This window comes from Orbicella faveolata, unplaced genomic scaffold, assembly GCF_042242905.1.
Source record: "Orbicella faveolata isolate gen_17 unplaced genomic scaffold, um_ofav_v1 contig_35, whole genome shotgun sequence".
NCBI lineage: Eukaryota > Metazoa > Cnidaria > Anthozoa > Scleractinia > Merulinidae > Orbicella > Orbicella faveolata.
In genome coordinates this window covers 25,505,491-25,527,273 of record NW_028301564.1, presented here as the reverse complement: position 1 = coordinate 25,527,273, position 21,783 = coordinate 25,505,491, and the positions used below count along the sequence as shown (strand labels likewise).

The 21,783-nt window shown below is 40.8% G+C and overlaps 2 protein-coding genes across 3 annotated transcripts; one reads left to right on the top strand and one right to left on the bottom strand.

Moving 5' to 3' along the window:
- Positions 1–6,128: 6,128 nt before the first annotated feature.
- Positions 6,129–13,898, bottom strand: LOC110066784 (uncharacterized). 2 transcript variants are annotated; one of them, XM_020774024.2, is made up of 3 exons: positions 13,642–13,898; positions 12,159–12,400; positions 6,129–10,800 (listed from the first exon to the last, which is right to left on the bottom strand). In XM_020774024.2, exons 2-3 carry the CDS (start codon positions 12,232–12,234, stop codon positions 8,645–8,647), a joined length of 2,232 nt encoding a protein of 743 aa, XP_020629683.2. In that variant the 5' UTR covers positions 12,235–12,400; positions 13,642–13,898; the 3' UTR covers positions 6,129–8,644. The 2 variants fall into 2 exon arrangements, with proteins under 2 accessions (XP_020629683.2, XP_089129046.1); XM_089272920.1 differs by lacking the exon at positions 13,642–13,898 and adding an exon at positions 12,558–12,826.
- A 1,996-nt stretch (positions 13,899–15,894) lies between these two features.
- On the top strand, positions 15,895–19,131 carry LOC110066786 (uncharacterized). Its single transcript, XM_020774035.2, has 2 exons — positions 15,895–16,442; positions 17,472–19,131. The coding sequence occupies exons 1-2, from the start codon at positions 15,995–15,997 to the stop codon at positions 17,771–17,773; spliced, it is 750 nt and encodes a 249-aa protein (XP_020629694.2). The 5' UTR covers positions 15,895–15,994; the 3' UTR covers positions 17,774–19,131.
- Positions 19,132–21,783: the final 2,652 nt, after the last annotated feature.

Genomic DNA, 21,783 nt, shown 5'->3' with positions numbered 1-21,783 from the left:
GTAAATGACCTGTCGAACTGGATTGATTCTATGTTAGATGCAAGAGGGCTTTTTACAATAACTGTGTAATTTCTCGTGCGCGGATTGGCTCATTTTTATCATCAATAAGAGTACAGACGGATAGAATTTTAATCTATGCAAACTTTCAAGTTCAACTTTCAGCTGTCAAACTATCAACTTTTTAACCAATGAAATTTTATGGACTTTATTAAGTAGCCAATCAAAAAGCGAGAAAAGCTATAGACATTGCTCGCGTCAATTTGAATAAAATACACTTATCTTTGTTTACGGCAAGTTTACGGCGTCTTTTCCCCTCATTTATTCCCGGCATTTGACCATTTTGGAGTCTTGTTATTGTAAAAAACAAATTGACGTCAGTTTTTTATGCGTCTGTCCTCTTATTGATGATAAATTGCGTCATAACATTGTCAAAGTGGCTGTGGAACAACGAGCCGTCAATTTGTAAATTAGACTGAAGGCTGTTTTTCCAGAATGCTCTACACTAACCTACTAAAAATGTTGATTTTTGACATCGGAATGAAAGGATAAAGGATATTTAAGCCAATAATTAACGGAATTTCGGATACTTATAGACCCCCCCCCCCCTCCCCCCTTGAATAGGGCATCGATAGTGTACGCTTAAAAGATGAACGATGTGACCATTAGGTTTATTTCAGCAAACGCTCAAACCGTCATCGGCATTCTCCTTAGGAAATAAAGGGAATCTTTTAGTACATAACTGACTTAGATGGGGTATATCAGAAATTCAACCAGATAAACCGTTTATTGGAAGATGGAGTGCTATAGCCTGCTAGCAGGAATTCTGTTTTGGAGTTTCACGTTTGAAACGAGAAATTCCAAACCAGAGAGTCTGCTTAGCAGGACCTCAACATGATGTGATCGTTACACTTACATCATTTGACACACGTGGTCAACACCACATCAAGAAAACGAAGGAGTGTTTTTGCAGTGTACTTTTCAATGGCGGTAGCTGACAAAATTTCATCGTTCATTGATGAAAGGAGAACGAAAGCCTGCGACCTGGTGATTTGGATTGGGACCTAGTTTACATTTAATGGGAAAGCTGATCTCAAACCAGATTATCTGCTCTCTAGGACGACCAGTAATGTGACCATTAGACTTCTGTCATTCAACACGCGTGGAAGGAATAGAGGCTGTCTTTGCTGTGTAGTTTCTATCAACGGTAGATCCCAAATTCAACCAGATGAACCATTTATTAGAGGATGGAGTGCTACAGCCTGCAAGCAGGAATTCTGGTTTGGAATTTCACGTTTCACGCGAGACATTCCAAACCAGGGAGTCTGCTTAGCAGGACCTCAACATGATTTGACTGCTACACAAGTGGTCAAGAACACATCAGGAAAACGAAGGGTGGTTTTGCGGTATAATTTCATAATAGTAACTTTGCCAAACGTTATTGTAATAGCATTGATATTAAGTTATTTTTCTCATCCTTTAAAATCGGTAACATGTTTAATGTGAAAGATCCTGTCCCTCGTGGGCTCCCTGCAGGTGTGGCATACAAGTTTTTGTGTGCGGGCTGTAATGCCTGCTATGTCAGCGAAACCACCCGGCATTTTTCCACGCGCGTACGTGAGCACATGTTCAGTGATAGAACCTCTCACATTTTCAAACACTTACAAAATTATCTGCAATGTTGCACTTCATGCTCCAATAACTGCTTCAGTATCCTAAATACCGTAAATCTTCGAATTAGCGCCCCCCCCGCCCCCGTCGCATAAGCGCCCCTCCTATCGGCCGAAATTTAAAATTAGCGCACCCTCCCCTCCCCCCCCCTTTTGTGGACGAGTAATGAGACAACAAAGGATGTATAGTTTTCGTCATGTGGTATTAGATTTGTACATTGTTTCAGTTTGTGAACATGTTTAGTGAACACGTTGAACACGTTAAGCACGGTGCAGCGATTTAAACTTTGGAGGATCAGCTTTTAATATCAATAAACAGCTTATGTTGGTGTTTACGCGCAGATGATGTATTAAAACTGAAAATGATCATGTCAGGCCACGATTTGGGAAAAATTAAATAAGCGCCCCCCCCCCCCCCCCCTCGAATAAGCGCCCCGCCTCGAATTAGAGCCCCCCTCGAATAAGCGACTCCGTCTTCTCCTAAATTTGAAATAAGCGTCCCGGTCGCTAATTCGAGGATTTACGGGAAGAGGACAGACGCATAAAAAACTGACGTCAATTTGTTAATGTGCGTACACTATATATTCAACTCTGTACTTTGTAATTTAAACTGAAGGTGACAGAAGATTCTGTTGAAATATGTTTTTAAAGCACTGTTTTTTCTCAAGATTTTAACATATCTGCTTCTATCCAGACCATAATGGTAGTAGCTGAAGAATTCAACCGGATTTCATCCTTCGTCAGGCGAAGGGAGAACCAAAGCCTGCGAACAAGTGATTTGGTTTGGAACTCCACATTCAATGCGAGAAGTTTTAAGCCAGATTATCTGCTCACTAGGTCGACGACTAGCAACGGTGACCATTAGACTGATGCCATTCGACGCTGGTGCGAAGAATAGAGTGTCTTTGCTGTGTACTTTCAACAAACGTTAGACGGGAAGTTGAACTGGATTCGTCATATGTTAGATAAAGGAGTACTATAGCCCGCGAGCAGAAATTCTGGTTTGAAATTTCACGTTTCATTCAAAGACCTCCAAACCAGAGAGTCTGCTTAGCAGCACCTGAACACGTTGTGACCGTTACACTTGCCTTATTTGGCACAGGTGGTCAACACACTGGGAAAACGAGAGAGTGTTTTTCGCAGTGTACGTTCCACCGGTGGGCGGACAATTCAACCGGATTTCATTGCTCGTTGACTTAAGGAGAACCAAAGCCTGCGAGCAAGTGATTTGGTTTGGAATATTACATTTAATGCGAGAAGTTCCAGGCCAGATTGTCTGCCTCGCAAGTCGACTATCAATGCGACCATTAGACTTAGGTCATTCGAAGCTCGTGTGTGTAAGTGTAATTGTTGTGTGCTTTCTACTAAGCCGTAGATGACAAGCCACCTTAAATTTTCGAAACTTTAAGGTGGTTCTGAACCCTATGTACAGAATTTTTTTAAACCTTACCAAAAGTTGCGTCTTATAATGCTTATCAAAAGTTCAAAATGTTCAAATGTTCAAATGTTGTTTATAATGGTCAATGCGCTTAGCTACACCTAGCTAGTTCACGGGCATGCCACTTAAACTGAAAGAAACAAATATATCAACTAAACATTTACAAGAATGACCGAGGAGTTGAACTAGGGTCTACTGAGAAACAACTCCAGCTTTTGATAATATAAAAAAAACTGACCGTGCCGTTCTTGAATTATAAGCCCCTAAAGCTGTAATTAAGGGTGCTTTTAGGAGGTCATGCTGTTGCTATGGTAACCTATTCTGTCACGAAAATGATAACAATATGTTAACCCATGATCGGGTAGTTTTTTGATATCATGATTGTAGCATCAAGTGATAAAGAGTGGTTATAACGACCCATCAAAATCTAAGTGCTGGAAACTGTTTTAAGCCACCTTAAAATGGCGAAGTCTTAGGACCACGCGTGATGAACATATCCTTAAGCTTGTGAGGAAATGCATAGATGGTGGTGTCCTTGACATTTTATTAGCTATTTTGTTTTCAATATAAGTACATTTGTACTCGCTCAACCCGGCAAAGCAATCTTTTACATCTACCTGCAATAAGAACGGAAACAGCCAGGAGATCTTTTCATTATCATAGAAGTACGGTTTTTAAAAAAATACTGTAAATGTACATAAATTTGAAGATATTACTATGGTAGTTATAGGCTTTTCATAATTGTTGTAATATACTTTCTTATACATTTTTTTAAAATATATATCCTGTTATTGTGTAATATATGTTAGGTAATAGCTTCTGGGCTCCTATTGATAGCAGAGATGCTTTGTAAGCTCCCTGAATCGACCACCCTGACGTTTTTACTGTTAGATGTTTTTACTTTTAAATAAAGGCGTCTATCTATCTATCTATCTATCTATCTATAGCCGTGCGAGAAAAAAAGTTAAGTTTGGAATTTCATGTTTCATGCGAGAAACTCCACGCAAGAGAGTCTGCTTTGCAGGACCTCGACACCACATCCGATAAACGAAGGGGTGTTTTTGCAGCGTACTTTTCACTGCTGGTAGCTGACAAATTCAACCGGATTTCATTCAGTGTTCTTTGACAAAAGAAGAACCAAAGCCTGCGGACCTGATGACTTGCTTTGAAATTCCACATTTAATGCGAGAACTTATTCCAAACCAGACTGCCTGGTCAATCAATCAAATCAATCAAATCAATCAATTAATTAATCAACCAATCAACAAATCAATCGGTCAGTCAGTCAATCAATCAATCAACTTTTATTGCGCACTATTTATAGAATTCATTTACAATAAATCAGTATAATAAAGTAAATATGAGAAGAGAAATATACGTTGCATGTGGCTATGGAAAGAGAAAAAAATGTGATTGGTAACAAGAGAAACCATTGGCTTTCGAGCTGGTTACCACCATGTTAAGGTAAATGCGGGGAAAAAATACATAACGCAGGAATTCATTACTGAAAATACATTACAGTCTACACTGTTACTACATTATACATTGTTGGTCGTCGCTAGGACGATCAACAATGTGACCATTAGACTTCTGTTACTCAACAGAAGTGTCTTTGCTGTGTACTTTGGACGGTAGATGACAAGTTCAACCGGCCTCCCCGTTTATTGGAGGATGGAGTGCTATAGCCTGCGAGCAGGAATTCTGATTTGGAATTTCACGTTTAATGCGAGAAACTCCAAGCCAGAGAGTCTGCTTAGCAGGCCCATCAACATGATATTATGGTACGCTTTACGCTTATGTAATTTGACAAACGAGGTGAACACACCCTAGATACCTGTGGGGAAAACGAAGGGGTGTTTTTGCATTGTACTTACTACTAATCTGCCATCAGGTAAGTAGAAATGAAGAGAGGTCATGATCGTTGGTTAACAGCAAAATCATAATATTGAGCGCCACCGAGAGGTGCAAAACGTTTGAGATAAAGCACAGGAACTCTGATATTTGTAGTATTTAAAGACGTACTACATATAAAAGAGGGTTATCTAAGGAATGTGTTGGTTGAATTGTTACTATGACCAATCAAAACTATAAGAATATTAGCTAATCTGATTGACATTCACCAAGCCCGATAGTAATTGCCCCCAAAACGACAGTGTAGCAACATGTTTGTAAGGGTGCTGAACATTAAACTGACTGTATATACAATTCATCTTAAGAGCAGAACCTAAACGCTGACAGTTTTCTCCTCTAAAACTCACCACTTTCAGACTGAACCTGATTTATCGTTCGTTGGTGGTGGAAGAGCCAAAAGCCAGCGAGCAAGTGATTTGGTTTGGAATTCCTCATTTAATGCCAGAAATTCCAAACCAGATTGCCTGCTCGCAAGTATAGGCCGACGACTATTAATTTGACCATTACACTCATGTCCTTCTACACAACTGGGAAGAATAGGGAGCGTTTTGGCTGTGTGCTTTACCTTGATGGTAGATGACAGGGTCAACCAGATTCACCGTGTACTGGAGGAAGGAGGGCTACAGCCTTCGAGCAGGAATTCTAGTTTGGAATCTCACGTTTTATCTGAGGACCTCCAAATCAGAATGTCTGCCTAGCAGGACCTCAAAACAGTGTGACGGTTACACTTACATCATTTGACACACGTGGTGGTAGCTGACAAATTCAACCGGATTTCATCGTTCATTGGTAAAAAAAGGACTAGAGCCTGCGACCTGGTGAAACCACGGACGGACGATCCTTTGCAATGCAAAAGAGGGACTGCTCAATCAGTACCAAAGTGACGTCGCTTTTATGACGAGAAATATCTTGATTTGAGTCGATTCATTGGATGGTACAAAACTTGCCAAAGAAAAAACATAGAAATTGCACTCACTAAAACATGTATTAAAGTAGCCAAGTCGCCGTGATGGTTTAAGACCTTGCCACAACCGTTTTGTATATTAACTTACAACTTCACAGATAATTAAACACAAGCCATTATATTCTTGACATAGACATCTCCTCGAGTATTTGTTTTGGGAAATGTTTTATTTACTTTGCATAAAACTTCCATTGACCTTAGTAACCAAGTATTCTAATTTCTACAGCTTACTTTTCACACAACTGTGACTATAACAACTTACTATGCAAAATGTTCAACCTTGTCTTAAGTTACAATTAGTTTTTCTTGTGTAATAAAAGAAGGAAAACAAACTTTTGGACTGTCTCTAGGCATGAAATACACCTATCTGTCAAGTCACTATGATTAATTAGAACCCGCCAAAATACGGCAATTAGCCACCTGGAATACAGCGCAGTATTCCATGACAAGTAGGGAAATCCGCGGGAAAAGTCAGGAAACCAGTTCGGCAAGTCTTGTTTTTGTTGTTGTTGTTTTTGTTTTGTTTTTTTTTTTCACAAGATTGGTCGAGATCAGATAGCCGGTTTGTCCTGAATAGTGCGACCTGGTTAAACGAGCATTTTAGACCAACATGGAATTAACAATAGATCACTATCGATATATTAAAATTCAGCTTTGTAGTGAGGCCTAGAGGACACAAACAAAAGAAATGAATAAACATAGTCATTCAATTTCTTTTGTTTGTGTCCTCCAAGCCTCACTGTCAAGCTGAAGTTTAATATATCGAAAACGGTCTATTGATTCATACTTTAGAGTACATCATCGAGTTCTGACGCACGCGGAAAATTTGGAGTGTAGGAAAGAAGGGTAAGAGAGTACTCTGGCTTCTTCAGTGCTCTCCAAACTCACCTTACCCTATAAAAAAAAACATTAATTGCATCATAACTTGATGATACACAGCAAAGAAAATGAATCAGTTGTTTCATAACATTGCCAATGGCAATATATTTCTCTGGCAAAGTGTAGGTTACTTTGCTCATGCATACCTACCTACAGGCCCTTTCCACACTTCGCCGGAGAAATTTGAAAACGCCGCTTAATTTCTACGGTTAGTCCTACCGTCCAAAATAATCCGGTACGAAAATGGAACTTTTCGAAAAACGTTCATCAAACCGGAGGAATTTGAAAACGCCGGCTTCGCGTTTTAGTGTGCATGGAAAAGATTTTGAAAACGAATCTTTTCGAAAATGATGACATCACGATAATCAGGTGATTTCCCTGCCCGAGTTTGCCTCAAACACGAATCCAAAATGACCGGTGATTGTTGCGTTATCAAAATTTCTTGTGCGGACGGAATTTGATACGTTTTCAGGGCTAGTAAAAACGCCGTTTTCAAGTGTGGATGGGACTTGAGTTAGATAGCGTGGCCTTGGTAGCTATATAACAACAAAATTTTAAAACTTAATTCTCATATTTCGTGTAGTATTTAACAATTAGATTGTGAGCTTGAAATTTGTGTGAAGCAATAGATGTTACATTGAGGCCGAAAGCCGACCAACTATCTCCTCACAGAAATCGAGAACGGCAAGTCTAATTGTTTACGCAGGATTCTAGCAATATATTTTTTTCAAATAATTTTATGACGATTTTCTATTAATTTCCACATTACTAAGGAGTATTACACTTCAAGGCTTAACAAAATCTCACCGGACTGAATTATCATTATTTGAAACTTTTTCGCTATGTACGCGATGTCATCAATTCTTTCAAGAATTTTGAGAATTTGAAGTCGCATGTCCTTAAATGTCCTTCTTTTAGTCTTCGGGAATTGAATTATCTAATAATATATTTTCCTCTGAAACTTTGGAATAAAGAGAAGACATCGCCATTTTTCAGACCACACTAATTACAGCACAGCCAATCAAATTGCGGCATTTGCAATTACAGCACACTGGAAGAAAACTACTAAAAGCATCTATATCTGGTGTTATTTTCGCCTAAAAATGAAAGCTAACCATTCTACGTAGGTTAACCGGTAGTTGCCTTTAAATTAAGCTACCCATTCAGGGTAAAACTAGTACCACAACCCAAACTCAAACTCCAACATCAACTGGAACTCTCGACATGGTCAATCCCCCTGATTAGCAGGCTAAGCATAACTCTTCATACGTGCAAGGTCGCGAGACTAAACCTGCCAATGGACCATCCTCTGCTCATGAGAAATTTAAAATTTTCCAAGCAAAACAACTAAATATTATGTCTTATCAAGTGAGGATGAAGGGTAAGAGAGTTAATCTCCCAAATGTCCTTATTATCAAGGTAATCTCTCTCAAGTTACTTTTGGGTATGGTATCCTGTTCTCTAAACACGTTGCATAGATGTTCTCACGGAGGATGAAAATACTTGTAAAGCTGCTTAGGCTGTCCACATTACAGGACTGGCTATTTCTCGACCCTCCTACAACTTCAAAACGGGAAATGATCGTAAAGTAACACGAGAGAGGATAAAACTTGGAAATAAATACTATAGTTATAGGGACTAACTCTCTCAGGCTTAATCCTCTCTTAGTTAATGAAGCAGTGTCCAAAACACTATATCTGCTCCACTTTGTAGTTATTAACAGTTCAGACCCCGTTATAAGTGTTGGCAAATGTACCTGACATGTTCGGGTATTTTAGTCCAAATTCATGTCTCAACTGACACCATCTGAGTGCTTTTCGTTGGGTTTTTATCACCATCACATTTCTGAACTGCAAGTAGTTCCTTCTGCAGCACGCGAAGCTTTTTGTTTATTTCTGCCAACTGAGCCATCAATACTTTGGTAGATAACTTTACATCCTTGATGTTGTTGACCATTTGAACTTTAAAGTGAAACTGCAGCACTGATTCCTGTTTGAAGCGTGTGACGTTGTAACTGACAAGTGGGGTTGTCTTTTGCTTTATATTTTCAGCATCGTCTCGCGCGCCTTGCTCGCTGTCGACTGGTTCCTTCTTTGGAGTGCTTGTGCTAAAGGTGCTCTTCTTGTCAAAGGGAGACGATTCATCCCTGAATTTCTCTGAGTGTTCGTTGATAATTTTTTTGGTTTTAGGCAATTCGTTTTCTTTTGGTGTAGCACGAGTAGAGATGCCATCTACCTCGTAATCTTTCTTGACAGCCTCGCTTTTTTGTGCCGAATTTTCGTCGATGCTAGCATCCAGTTTCAGAAATTCTTGTATTTGTTCTTGGATTTGATTTTCTTTGTTCTCATCAATCTCCAGCACCACCGGCTCTTCCTCATCCATTTTAGGGCCATCTTGACCTTCATTTTGTATCTGATCTTCATCCTTGCCGGGATAACTGAAAACCATCGCCTCTTCATTCACTGAAGCTTCCTGTACTTCTCCCTGTTCTCCTCGTCCCTCTTCTTCGTCTTCCGTGTTGTCTCGTTTATTCTGAACGTATGTGGGTATCAGTGGCTCCTCTTCAGACAGCTCTCCCATTTGTTCTTCGAAAGGTTCTTCCATCTGTGCTTCGGAAGGCTCTTCCACTTGTGCTTCTCCATGTACTTCATCTGTTTTCATCTTGTCCTCATTCTTTATCAAAAGCTGAGGTTCTGTCTCAGTCACTGTTTCTTCTCGCAATGTGATCTCGCTCAATAGCAGGTCCTCTCTTTTTTCTTTGGAGGACAGCGCGATAGGTTCTTCTTGCACATGCTGTTCCTCACTGATTTCGTTTTGCGTCTTGTTCTCATAAGTTAAAATTATCCCATCTTCGTCTATTGGAGGCAACTCTTGGGCAGCATCGTGCAACGGACCTTTCCTCTCCTGGTATGTGGATATGACTGGTTCCTCCACGCCAATGATGCTGCGCATTCCAATCTCTACAGCTCCGCTCATTTCACCCACACTCCTAGTGTTGAGAGCTTCTGTGGAAACCACGGTATCAAGACTTTCTTCAGAGCTTGTGATTTCTCGATCACGTTCTGATTTGATATTTTCCAAAGAGACTTCTGGTGCTACTGCAAAATTCTTCTTTGGGTAAGTGGAGGTATCTTCTTCAATCACCATTTGTACACTTTCTGCCCTGCTTTCGTCTGTTCTGCTATTTTGTTCTGCATTTCCCTCTACGTTCTGATTGTCTTTAATGGAAATGACGGCTGATTGCAGTTTGAAATGGAACGTTTCCACTTCTGACGATACAGGACTTTGGTCCTGGGAGCTCACTGATTCCACCTTCAAGGTATCTGTTGCCAATTTCGTGTCTTGGTTTAGTGGTTTTTCGATTTCTTCATTTTGCGGCACATCTTGGAGAACTGCATTGACAACCTTTACTTCTGAAGACGTTTCCTCCACTAGAGCTTCTTGTCCCTCAATTTCGTTGCTCACTTCGCCATTACTTTGAGGTTCAACTATCTCGTTGCCTTCCTCTACCACTTCGACACTTGTCGATAACTCTTGGGCACTTGCCGTTGGCACTTCGGTTATTGTTTTTGATACTTCAGCACCTATCGATGACACTTCAGTAATTGTCGTTGACATTTCGGCACTCCCTGTCGACTCCTCCAGCGACATTTCGCTTCCAACGCTCTCAAAATCAGCTGAATCAACGCTTCGCCTCTTCAAGCTGTCAGAGGAGCCGTGCTTCGAGCTTCTTTTGTCGCTTTTAGATTTTCTTCCACTGACTCTAAAAATTCCAAACTTCTTTTTCGTTTTTGGCGAGGCAGAATCTTCCTGACCACCTACTTCAATCTCAGCAACGTTAGTATCATTGGCAACGTGGCTGTCCAGATCTTTCGAGTCCCTTTTTTTGCTTTTCTCTTTCTTCTCCTTCTTGCTTTTCTCTTTCTCCTCTTTTTTGCTCTCTAAACGAAGTACAAACGCAACAAAGGATACGTTAATGCAACTCTTTTTTAGCGTGTGTGTGTGAGATTAGTAAATATGTAAAGTTTCATGAGAATCTATAGCAAACTCATGCATGACAATATGGGACCCCAAATTTGCCAATTTGTACAAAGAAATGTGTGCCACCCTCTGGCGTACATTTCTTTGAAAAATTGTCAAGTTTGGTGTCCCATATTGTAATTAGTTTGCAACAGATTCTTAAGATACTATGCATATTTACTGAATTCGACATGGCAAATGGATCTATTAACGTGTGTTTTTTTTCTTTTTTGAAAATACGAAAAATTGCTTATGTTGAGTGACATTGGTAAAAGTGTCATTGAAACATCTTCTTTGTCTGGGAATAGTTCTTGCTCAGACGCGACAGTACTGGAAAAAAGCCAAGCATGAGCGAACCAATCCTTCAATTGTATTAGATAATCTCTGTTATTTGCGTTGAGCGAATATTTATTTATGTTGACAATTTAATTAAAAATACAATTCATGCTTGAGTATCCTGTGACACTGTATTGATTGATAAAAGGGGCTTTTTTGACGTCACGTCACTTGTGATAGGAAGTTACGCAATATTCGACAAGTATACTAAGTCGAGATCTTTCTCCCGCACGGGATATATTGTTTACAGGTTCAGTTCAGGATAAATTGCTTTTTCTTGCGTTGTACGACTTTGCGCAGGATTTTCGGAAGATTTAATTTAGCGACCACTGCGCCCTCCAGTAGATGCCTACTCGTCTCGAAATTCTGCTCTTTATAAAGCTAGTGTTCATAACATTATGCTTACATTAGCTAAACTTACAATTCTGCTCGCATCGTGCTCTTAAGCTACTCCGGTCAGTAAAATGGCAACTTAGAAAAATTCGCTTTAATCACTGAGTTTCGTAAATATTTTTTTTGACTCTTTAGGTCGTTATATTGTTATTTGGATTATTTTATGAGTAATGGCGCTACATCTATGACCGGTCGTTCTTTGTTTCCCGCATCTTCGATAGAATGTATTTGTGTGACTGGTATTGATTTTTCTCACCGAGTAAATCCATCCTAACCATCTATCGCTGCGACGTTTACCTCTCTGCATAAACAGTTGGACCCCGCTAATTTAAACCCGGTTATTTCGAATTCCCTGATATTTCTAACTCAAAACCATTTCCCCTGGATTTGTCCTCCAGTCATTCACTTTCGGCTCTTTCGAACTCCCTCCATTTCAAACGGTTATTTTTCGTTTCCCCTGAGAGTTCAAAATAGCTCGGTTTAAATGTATAACTGAAGCAAGTGAAGAAGTTATTGGAGGATCAAAGAGGAAAAGAATGAGGTGTTTTACCTTTCTTTGTCTTGTCCTTCTTTTTCGTCTTGGTGGACAACGGGTCTGAAGAACCTTTCGAGTCTTTTGAACTCATTTTGTCAAGAACTTGGCAATTTAAGTTCGTCTGTCGAGGCAATATCCGATAACAAGAGAGTAATGGAAAGCAACTCACGCACTGTTTGTATGCGCCTTTGTACCTCAAGTACGGCCGCTCCTGATCCTGATATGAGCCTTTGTGCGTAACGCACTGCCGATCTAAACTGTACAAAAATAATAAAAAAATAACATTAATAATCATAGATAAATAAACAAATAAAAGACCGGTCGTTATAAGAAAAACATAAGAAATCAAGGGGGAAGGAATTAGATAGCGAAGTGAAAGAAGCATAAAGAAGTGAAAGAAAAAGATTATGGCACCTAAAGAACAGAACTGTCCTTCTCGAAAAACACATTTACGACAGAGCAGACGATCCGTAAGCTTCATAAGTATGAACGCTGTACATGTATTGCGTGGGCGAATAGTCTCACGATGGTTAGCGTGTATTCTTGGTATTCACTTCAGGATGTTGGACGTCTCAACCAGTCTAATGGCCACGTCAAAAAGAGTTACTTCAGCACAAGAACACTCCTAATGATCGTAAACGCGACCGACATGAAAAATTCACCAGGTCACGCTTATCAGGTTTTCTACTGAAATATGTCTGAGATTCAAAAGAGGTTGCCTTTTTTGGTAGACTAGAGAAAGCAGACTCCTATCTCTTACATTTTTTAGTGTAATTAATTTTCCATGACACGAAAAACGATACAGTCAAATAACCCCAAAGGGGTTATCGCAGTTGAAAATGCTCTAGTATGTTTCGTCTGAAATAGCATTATTATGAAGGAGAAAAGATAGATGTCTTCTGTCGGAAGCGGGGGTACTAAATTCATTCAGTGTCTGCTCCTCTGGTTCCTCTCCTCTACTCCCTACCGCTCGCATCTGCTTTTCTGGCACTGTAATCAGTAATGTCCAGGACCTTGAGGGGTTTTGTGTTGTTCATTCAATAACAGAAATATTTCGGGACCTTTGATTGATTCTGAAGGATCCAGTTTCGCTGAATTCGAGAAGGGATAGGTCAAGATGGTAATATTGAATTGAAGACTCTTCAACGCTTACGACTGTCTGTACCTCTTCAATGCTTACGGCTGTCTGTCAATTATACACAGGGCGAATGGCTGCTATGGTTCACAGCACTTAATGTAATTAACCAGGCTTAAAACAGCGTGATAATAAAGACGAAAGTGTGCTTATCGATCGCAGCTTTCACTTCAGTGTCTTTAATATTTGTGGAAGTAGCGTTTGTCTTTCGTCCGTCTGTCGCTCGATTACGTGCATGCAAATATTGTTTGCGCAGTGGGATACTGCAATTTGTTTTTTCACGCCAGCTTCAGCCTTACCAGCTAAATCAAGTGAGTAGTCTTATAATATACTTCAACATTTTACATTGAGAATAAAACTTACCTTGAAGACAAGCGAGCACCGATGGTGGACAACTCCTTATCCGAACGTATCCTGAAACCCGGGCCTGAAACTCGTACAGCAAGATACAGATGTTGATGATTTTCAACTTCAATGTAACGCACGTTGCAGTACAAAAGCTGGCACAATCTGTTGCTATTTCTTTGATTAACCGGGTGGAATGGATTCTGATAACCGCAGAGTCCGTTATCGTCGCAGAGACGCTCGCCAGATTGGAATGACGCGAAACGTCACTGTGCATGGGAGATCAAATAACAGGCATCAAATGGCGCACGCGTCTAGACCTATTTGACAGCAAACATGTTGATAAAGGCTGCTTAATCAGCCATGCAGTCAGCAGACGGGTGGGCTAAATAGCTATAGAATATAGGTAATCAGTAGGGGTCAATCATGATAAATTAAAAATCTTGAAAAGCACATCACTTAGTGGAGTCTTAAGGCGGGGGTACACATGAATTTAAGTGAAATTTTAGGAAGTTTAAACAGGGATTAAAAGGATAAAAAGGGGTTTGGAACACCACCAGACAGTTGATTGCCCCTAAAAGGGCACCCCGGGTTGGTGGGCAACTGTTTGGTGTACGTTTACCAATTTCTAACTTCAAATTCTAATTTTAGAACAACATCAAATCTTCAAAATTTCCTATTTCCATAAATTTTACTAATCCTTTGAGAAAAACTATTTATCCTCAGATATACCTAAAAATCACCAAAACATTTACAAAACAGCCCAAAACGTAGCTATGTGAAATGAGCAGAGAGATTTTTCACTGCTTGAAACGTGAACGAGATATTTGCATTCAAACCATAATACCCAGCAAAAATATGGCCTTCATGTTAACCCCCGCCTTAAACACTGTCCACTTCTAAATTCTTTAGCGCTTCAGGGTGTTCCGATCCACGGTCAAATGACTGAATCCAGTCCAAAAGAAAGCCAAAACATAACAAGATGTGTGTCCACTGCTTAAGACCAAAGGGACAACACCGTCAATAAAGGCACAGCTTGGTTGCGAAAATGCAAATTTGTGCCGCTGAATCCTGGAGTCATGGCGCGTTGTGAACTCAACTGAGTAAAGTGTAAACTAAACATGCTTCAAAATCTCATTAAACCCAGCATGTACCCTAACAAAAGCAGAATGAAATTTGCAATACCACGAAATTTCGATTGTTAGCCCTAGGACCAAGGGGAGGGTATTCGAAAAAGGGTATGGCTGTTGAGCCGTTTTAGTGAAACAGGAAATTAATTTGGACCGTTGTGGTCTGAAATAGGGTAAGGTTTGTACTCTGGTCTGAAACCTGCGCGATCAGGCGTCTACGTTTTTATTTTGCCATTTTGTTTTTCTTTTTTTGAACGGGGAGGGTGTTTTAGATGAAAACGATTTTCTCCCTTTTAAATCGGGGAGTCTGAAGCCACTCTTAAACTAGCTGTTAACGCAAATAGTTAGCCGCGTAATTTTCTAGAGATTTTAGAGGTCTCGGCGAAATTTGATATAGATAATTTAGATAATTTGGGGTCTGAAACAGAATAATTTTTAAGGCATGAGTTTCACGAGGCACGCGCCGCACAGACAAACATTTCGGGAAGTACCACCTCCCCCCCAAACCCTGTGCTTATACAACTTGGCAAGTGGTCACAACTGCTTAGGAGTGAGCTGAAGAGGAACGAGAGCCTGAACTATGGGTGCGAATTTTGAGATTCATTTTTCATTTACTGGTGTGGTCTAGGATCTCTAAGCTTATGACATCAATAAATATCTACATGCATATGCCCTCGATACAACACGTTGGGAACAAAATAACTTTGAAGCACTGGACAGCTTTTTCGGTACCAGGACTCCTTCGGTACATTGCTTCGTTTCACCGCACTTGCCACTTTCTACCTTGGAACCTCTAGTTTGAGTCACCTACATTAAGTGAAAATTTCCTTAACGGGACGAAATGGAGGAAATGGAAATGAAATGAAATGGGAAATGGAGGCCATGTATCACCTGGCTCCCTCTCTCATCGCTCATCAAAGGCCCACTGAAAACAGTTTGTAGAAACTATATTCTTGAACTTATACGTGGCTTATACAAAGGACGTTTTGTCCAAACGAGTTTCGTTGAAAAATTCGGGCGCCCGCTTTTTCAGTCGACAGTCCCCCATCCCCATACTGACCGAGAGCCTGGAACAGGCTAAATCAGCCTTCGGTTGTCACGCACACTTTTTTTCACGCGTCGCGTATGTTGACTTCACCGAATGCATTTTGGGATAAGGGGAGCCCCCTTTTGTAATACGCACGTGCTCGAGCAAGATTTTAATACGAAACCTTATTTTGAGCTGTGAATTTGCCGACAGGATGGGCGGTGCGTCCATCTCAGAGTACAGAAAATTCGTTTTCTCTCTGTGTGAAGATCTTTCAATCACAAATTTGCATTCGATGAAGTTTTTATGCCGAGACCTGCTGACCGCCAGGGAACTTGAATCCATCGGCGACAGCGCTACAGAGTTTATTCTGGTTCTCGAACAAAGGAAAGAGCTTGGAAGCAAGAACTTTAATCTTCTGGAAGATCTACTTAAACAGATAAAGCGAGAGGATTTGGTGAGGAAACTGAAGGAGTTTAAACGGAAACAGCACAGAGGAACTGACCCTGTCGTTGCCGATAAACCGAAGAACAGATTTCCACTTTGGAAATACAATCTACAAGACGATGTGACAGACGCGACAGACGCCAAAGTGCCTACTGCCCACCCTGCAAATAGAGATGAGGATCAGGATGGTCAAAAAACAAGTATTACTCCACGTGGTGAGTTATACATTATGTTAAAGTTATTATTCAAAAGAACTCAAAATCAAAACATCTCAAGACCTGCGTGCGTAGGCACAATGTTATTGCTTTGTCATGCGTGATGCGTCACGCCATTTCCGCTAAGTTTTTATTCATTCTGAGTTGACGCCGTCACGCTAAACTCGTTCTCTGGCACGAAATTAATTTTCGTTAAATTTTAACAAAATCCAAGTCCTTTTTATATCTCTACTGATCAATCGTGATTAAACTCGAACTCCCACTTTGCCTGAAAGCACAAAAGAGTCTCGCTGGGAAGAAAACTTCTTTGGCAATTGCAAGTTTCAAGAGGAAAACCCCGAATGGAGTGGTTTTAGTGTACTTTTATACAGAGGAAAACAATGCTCTAATTTAAAAAAAAAATCACAGGAAAAGAAACGTTCAGTAATGCTGATCCACAGTCGCTAGCGACAAGTTCTGAAAATTCGACCTGTATTGCCTTAGACTGATGAAAATGGAAAGAGATTAAGCTCAATTTAATCACGTAACGTGTCGCACAGCGGGAAAGAGAGCTGGAGTTTGTTTTAAACAAATAATTAAATTTTCAAGGAAAAGATTCCACTAAATATATTCTTTGTTTTATTCTAATACACCTTATTTTAACATCTCTACATTTCTGTATGACATCTCCAGGTTCTTGTTTTTGGCACTTTCATAAATTTTAGGCACGGAGCCGTGTTACCTGCTCGGGATTACCCGCAGTGTCCCGCAAGAAAACAGTGTACTTTAATTTCTGCCATACAATAAATCCTTTATTGACAAAGCTTGTTCAATCAATTTGGTTGGATATTGCCCCCGACTACACGCAAAACAAAAACAACAATGACTCCAATATCTTTCTAGTCATCTTGACCTCACTCTTCAGCTGATGATTCAGCTCAGTAAATCATAATAACTATATTGCTGGAGTTTAGTTGAATCTAACGCACTTTCTTTTCTGCAATCTTCTCAGGGAGTATTTTGTTTTTGTTTTTGTTTTTTCACTCCTAGACAATCAGGTTATGTTGAGGGACGTCAGTGCTGACTTGTATGAGAAGCTTGGCTTCTTGTTAAACCCCGCGTCATTTAGGGGTTCGTGGATACATCTGGCTGGCAAGCTGGGCTATACCAACACTCATGTCGCCAATTTTAAATTGCGACCCACGCACAGCACCCAGGTGATGCTAGAGGACTGGGCCCAGCGAGCGGACGCTACTGTGTTTAAGCTGTACCAGGCTGTCCAAGCGATCGGACGAGAGGATGCTGCGCGAGAGCTGGAATCAATGTTAGTTCGATTGTGCACTACTGTATAGAGGTGACAATTAACGTTGTGACGTAACGGTAGCAGGCCAAATTTGAAACAAAAAGGCGCAAACTAGTTCAGCCCTTGGTTGCTTTTCTGTGGTCAGTGGCGTTGCCAAGTAACATGATGTTAACGCAGGCAAGCTATATGTAGCCTGCGAGCAGGCTCTTCGGGGAATCAGGCCTTTTTCGGGCTTCACGGTAGGGGGGAGTGAAGAGCCTGTTTGCGTGATCGCCGGCTAGCTTTATGAGGTCTGTTTGCAAGGCAGTTGTAAATATGCCCTGATTTTAGCCTTCGAACAGGCATGGATTATTGCCTTTTTCTACCAAGCTCTTGGTCGGTGGTGTAAATATAGTTATAAATAGCCGGGAATTCCCTCAAAATTGAACGAGCCTCTAGGCGAGCGAGTTGAGTGCAGTATCACAAGAGTATAATTATTTATTGTATGACTGAACGCCTGAGCATAATCTGCATTCCATGCAGTGCAAGTTAGAAATTAACTATAAATTTTCTTGCTCTCAGCCACTCTCGATGATGTAATTTTCCCAGTCGTTTATAATCGATTCATAACCTGTGATAAGGCGTTCGCCTGATCGCAAGCCATTAGGTCCTTAAATAAAAAGACCAATTTATGTCTTCATAAATTCTTGTTAAAATGGGACAACCATGAGAATTACGTGTGGATTGCGCGACATGCAATAAGATAGGGTAGGGTTTCACAAGCCAAAGTTCAGTGCAATCTGCAGGCTGAGCCAATCAGCGTGGTTTTTATTTCACTGACAATCAACTCCTAGGGCATTGAACATAAGCCTCGTGTTTATTCATTCTTTCGCTCTAGCGGGCAAACATTATCTTGCTTGCTTTAGTTTGCTTTGTTCCAGTACAATTATTTTCCCACCCTCCCCTCCCTATGTCATTAGCATGTCATGCACTATAGTACACACACACAATATACTTAACTTTCTATACCCTCTGAGTATTCCAGACTAGACCTTTTAATACATGATATTACATATAACATGTATTGGATACAAAAATGTTACATACAAGACAAATTGATGTAAGATATATTGAGATCTATGATGAATATAAGATGTTACAGTTAGCAGCCAGAGCCAACGCTATTCAGACTTGCAGCGTATCTGCATCATAAACACTTAACGAACAGAGTAGCCCTGTCTACTTTGATGGACTATGTACATACTTGTAGTACGGAGTTAAGCTTTGGTTCTGTTCGTGTTTTATCTGATATTTTCTTGAAATGAATTGTTAATGAATTTTTGGTTGGGCCTTCGGTTCAACATATTGCTACCCCTCTAGTATCTCACAATGACATTGCGATCTTAAATAAATTGTTACAGTTTGCAATTATGTTTTTTCTTGAGAACTTCATAACTGCACTCAGAAATAAATCTTAGGGGTAAATTTTTTCTATGTTCTGTAATCTTGAATTGAAATAAAAAAATAAACTTTGGGTTGGGATGAAGTGCTGCCATACAGGTCACTTTTTGCCCCATAGACTCACAGAATGAATTGGTTGTCATGGTAACCATGAGTCTATATTGTGACCAGCAGCCCGGCTCCGGTTGTTCGAAAGTCGATTAAAATAATCCGAGGTTAGTGATTATTCCTCGAGTAAATTTCTTTTTTCCGGGAAAACTAATCGGGGGATAAAATGGTGTTCCTGAAAACAGATTTCATCTTCGATTAAATTCGGATTAAGCCGGTAAAACCGGTCTGTGGTGGGAGAAAATGGTGTACCACTAGGGGAGGGAAGGGATAATTATGACGGCTCCTACAAAATCTTGTTGTTGAATAAAAAGAAAAAGAAACCCCAATTTTTATATCTCAACTACATTTGCTTTCTATAAGAACTAATAAAAATGCTTAAGTTAAAATTAGAGTTGTGATAAAAAATCTTTGCAAGATAAACGCTTGGCGAAGCTCACTGAATCATTCATCAGGAGGAAAATCAGTAGGCTCTTGAAAACGCTTACCGGTCTAATTTTCAGCCTTACTTCTTTGTAATTTAGAAATTTAGAATAGCCTCTATTCGGATGGAGGCCCGGTGGCCTCATGGTTAGTGCGCTCGTCCCCCGATCGAGCGGTCCGGGTTCGAGGCCTGGCCGGGGACACTTTGTTGTGTTCTTGGGAAAGACGCTTAACTCTTAGAGTGCATCTCTCCACCCAGGAGTGTAAATGGATACCGGCGAATTATTGGACTAGCATCCCGATGGACTGGCATCCCGTCCAGGGGGAGTAGCCGAATACTCCTAGACGCTTCATGCTACAGAAACCGGGATAAACTCCGGCAGCTATGAGCCATTCAGCTCCAAGGCTTCACTTTCTCTATTCGGATGGGCTAATGAAGTAAGTTTGGCTAGGGAATGACTAGAAAAGAGGAAAGTCATAAACTAAGAAAAGTAGCGAAAGCGGAGATTAATCCTTGGATAGTGCTATTCGAGCTTCGAGGAACAGAATTTAGTCGAAGGATAAATTTACTCCGACGATTAGGACGATTTAATCGCGGGTTATCGCTAATCGGCTCTCGAACAAGCGGGGCCTGGAGAGGAGTAAGGACCTTTTCTAGGGTATTGTGATCGACAGCCCTAAAGAGGAGTAAGGACCTCTTACAGGGTATTGTGATCTGGAGCCCTCAAGAGGAGTAGGACTTCTCTTAGGGGATCGTAACCTACACCCCTAGAGAGAAAGAGGGTGAGTGGGGTTGTGACCCCTCCCCTCTTACCAAGCTAGACTAGTATTCTCTTGCCCTGTTGGAGTACTTCATTCCCAACCTCTTTCCCCAAATATATTGTTGTCTATGTTTCTGTTTCTCATGGGTTGGGAGCATTAAGGGGTTATTGATCGAATCCAAACTCGTGAACAAAAAAATAAAAAAGAATACCGTAAATCCTCGAAATAGCGTCCGGAGCGCTTGTTTCAAATTCAGGAGAAGACGGAGGGTGCTTATTCGAGGGAGACGCTTCATTGAGGGGGTGCTTATTTAATTTTTCCCAAATCGCGATGAGATAGGATCGGGTTTTTCTGTAATATACGGTGTGTGTCAGTCCCTCAGAAGGATCCTGTCTCTTAAAGAACTTCGTAATATAACCCCTTTGGTTGGTCTAGGCATGCTTCACGAGGTTAGCTCGGCTTTAGCCAATTAATGAGGGTGGCAAAGGAAGGGCGGGGGAGAGGGGTACCAATCACACATCACGGTAATTTTTCTACTAAATCACGCATCACGGAGAATTTTTTCACCAATCCCGTGTCACGTAAATAGAAGTAAGTACATCGCCAATTTTACTTTCTCGACCCTAAAAACGTCGTTTAACTGTAGAACTCTGCCGATTCAACCACAGAAACGCATCGGCAAATATCCCAGCCATTTTCCCCCGAAAATGACAATTATTGGCCAAAATAAAAGTCGTGACCGGTACGGGAGACCGGGAGACTCGGTCTGTATCCAGGAGGCTCCTGGATAATCTGTGAGAGTTGGCACCGTCTGTGAACAGGCTTCCGACGAGCGCGAAAAAAAATCTTATAGGGCGAGCGAAGCGATCCTAGCGGGGTGAGAATTTTTCTCTGCGGCTCCAGACTACTCTCGGCTATCTCTACCTGCCTGTTTCTCTCCCTCCCCTATAAAACAATCGGAAGCCTGTTCACAGGCTACGTTGGCAGGGATCTTGCATACGAATTGAGAGAACGTCTCCGCCACCTTTGCCATAACTCGATCCGTCAGCGCTTTTTTAGGATTTCCGCATTCCTGATCATGTAACCAAGGTCAGTAAACCTGTCATCCATCAGTTGTTATTTTTGAAAAAATGTGAACGAGCAGAATAAGGACGCCTAACATCAGGTTCACTCAAGGTCCACTTGCCGAGAGAATTTCACTTTGAAAGATTAGAAGATTGAATGCCCCTACATGGCCATGCCAGTTCTCTCACTGCAAGTGCGATGGAGTTTTCTCTTTTCCTTGCCAGTTCGCATTACTTAGAAATATATTGGCTGATATTTTTA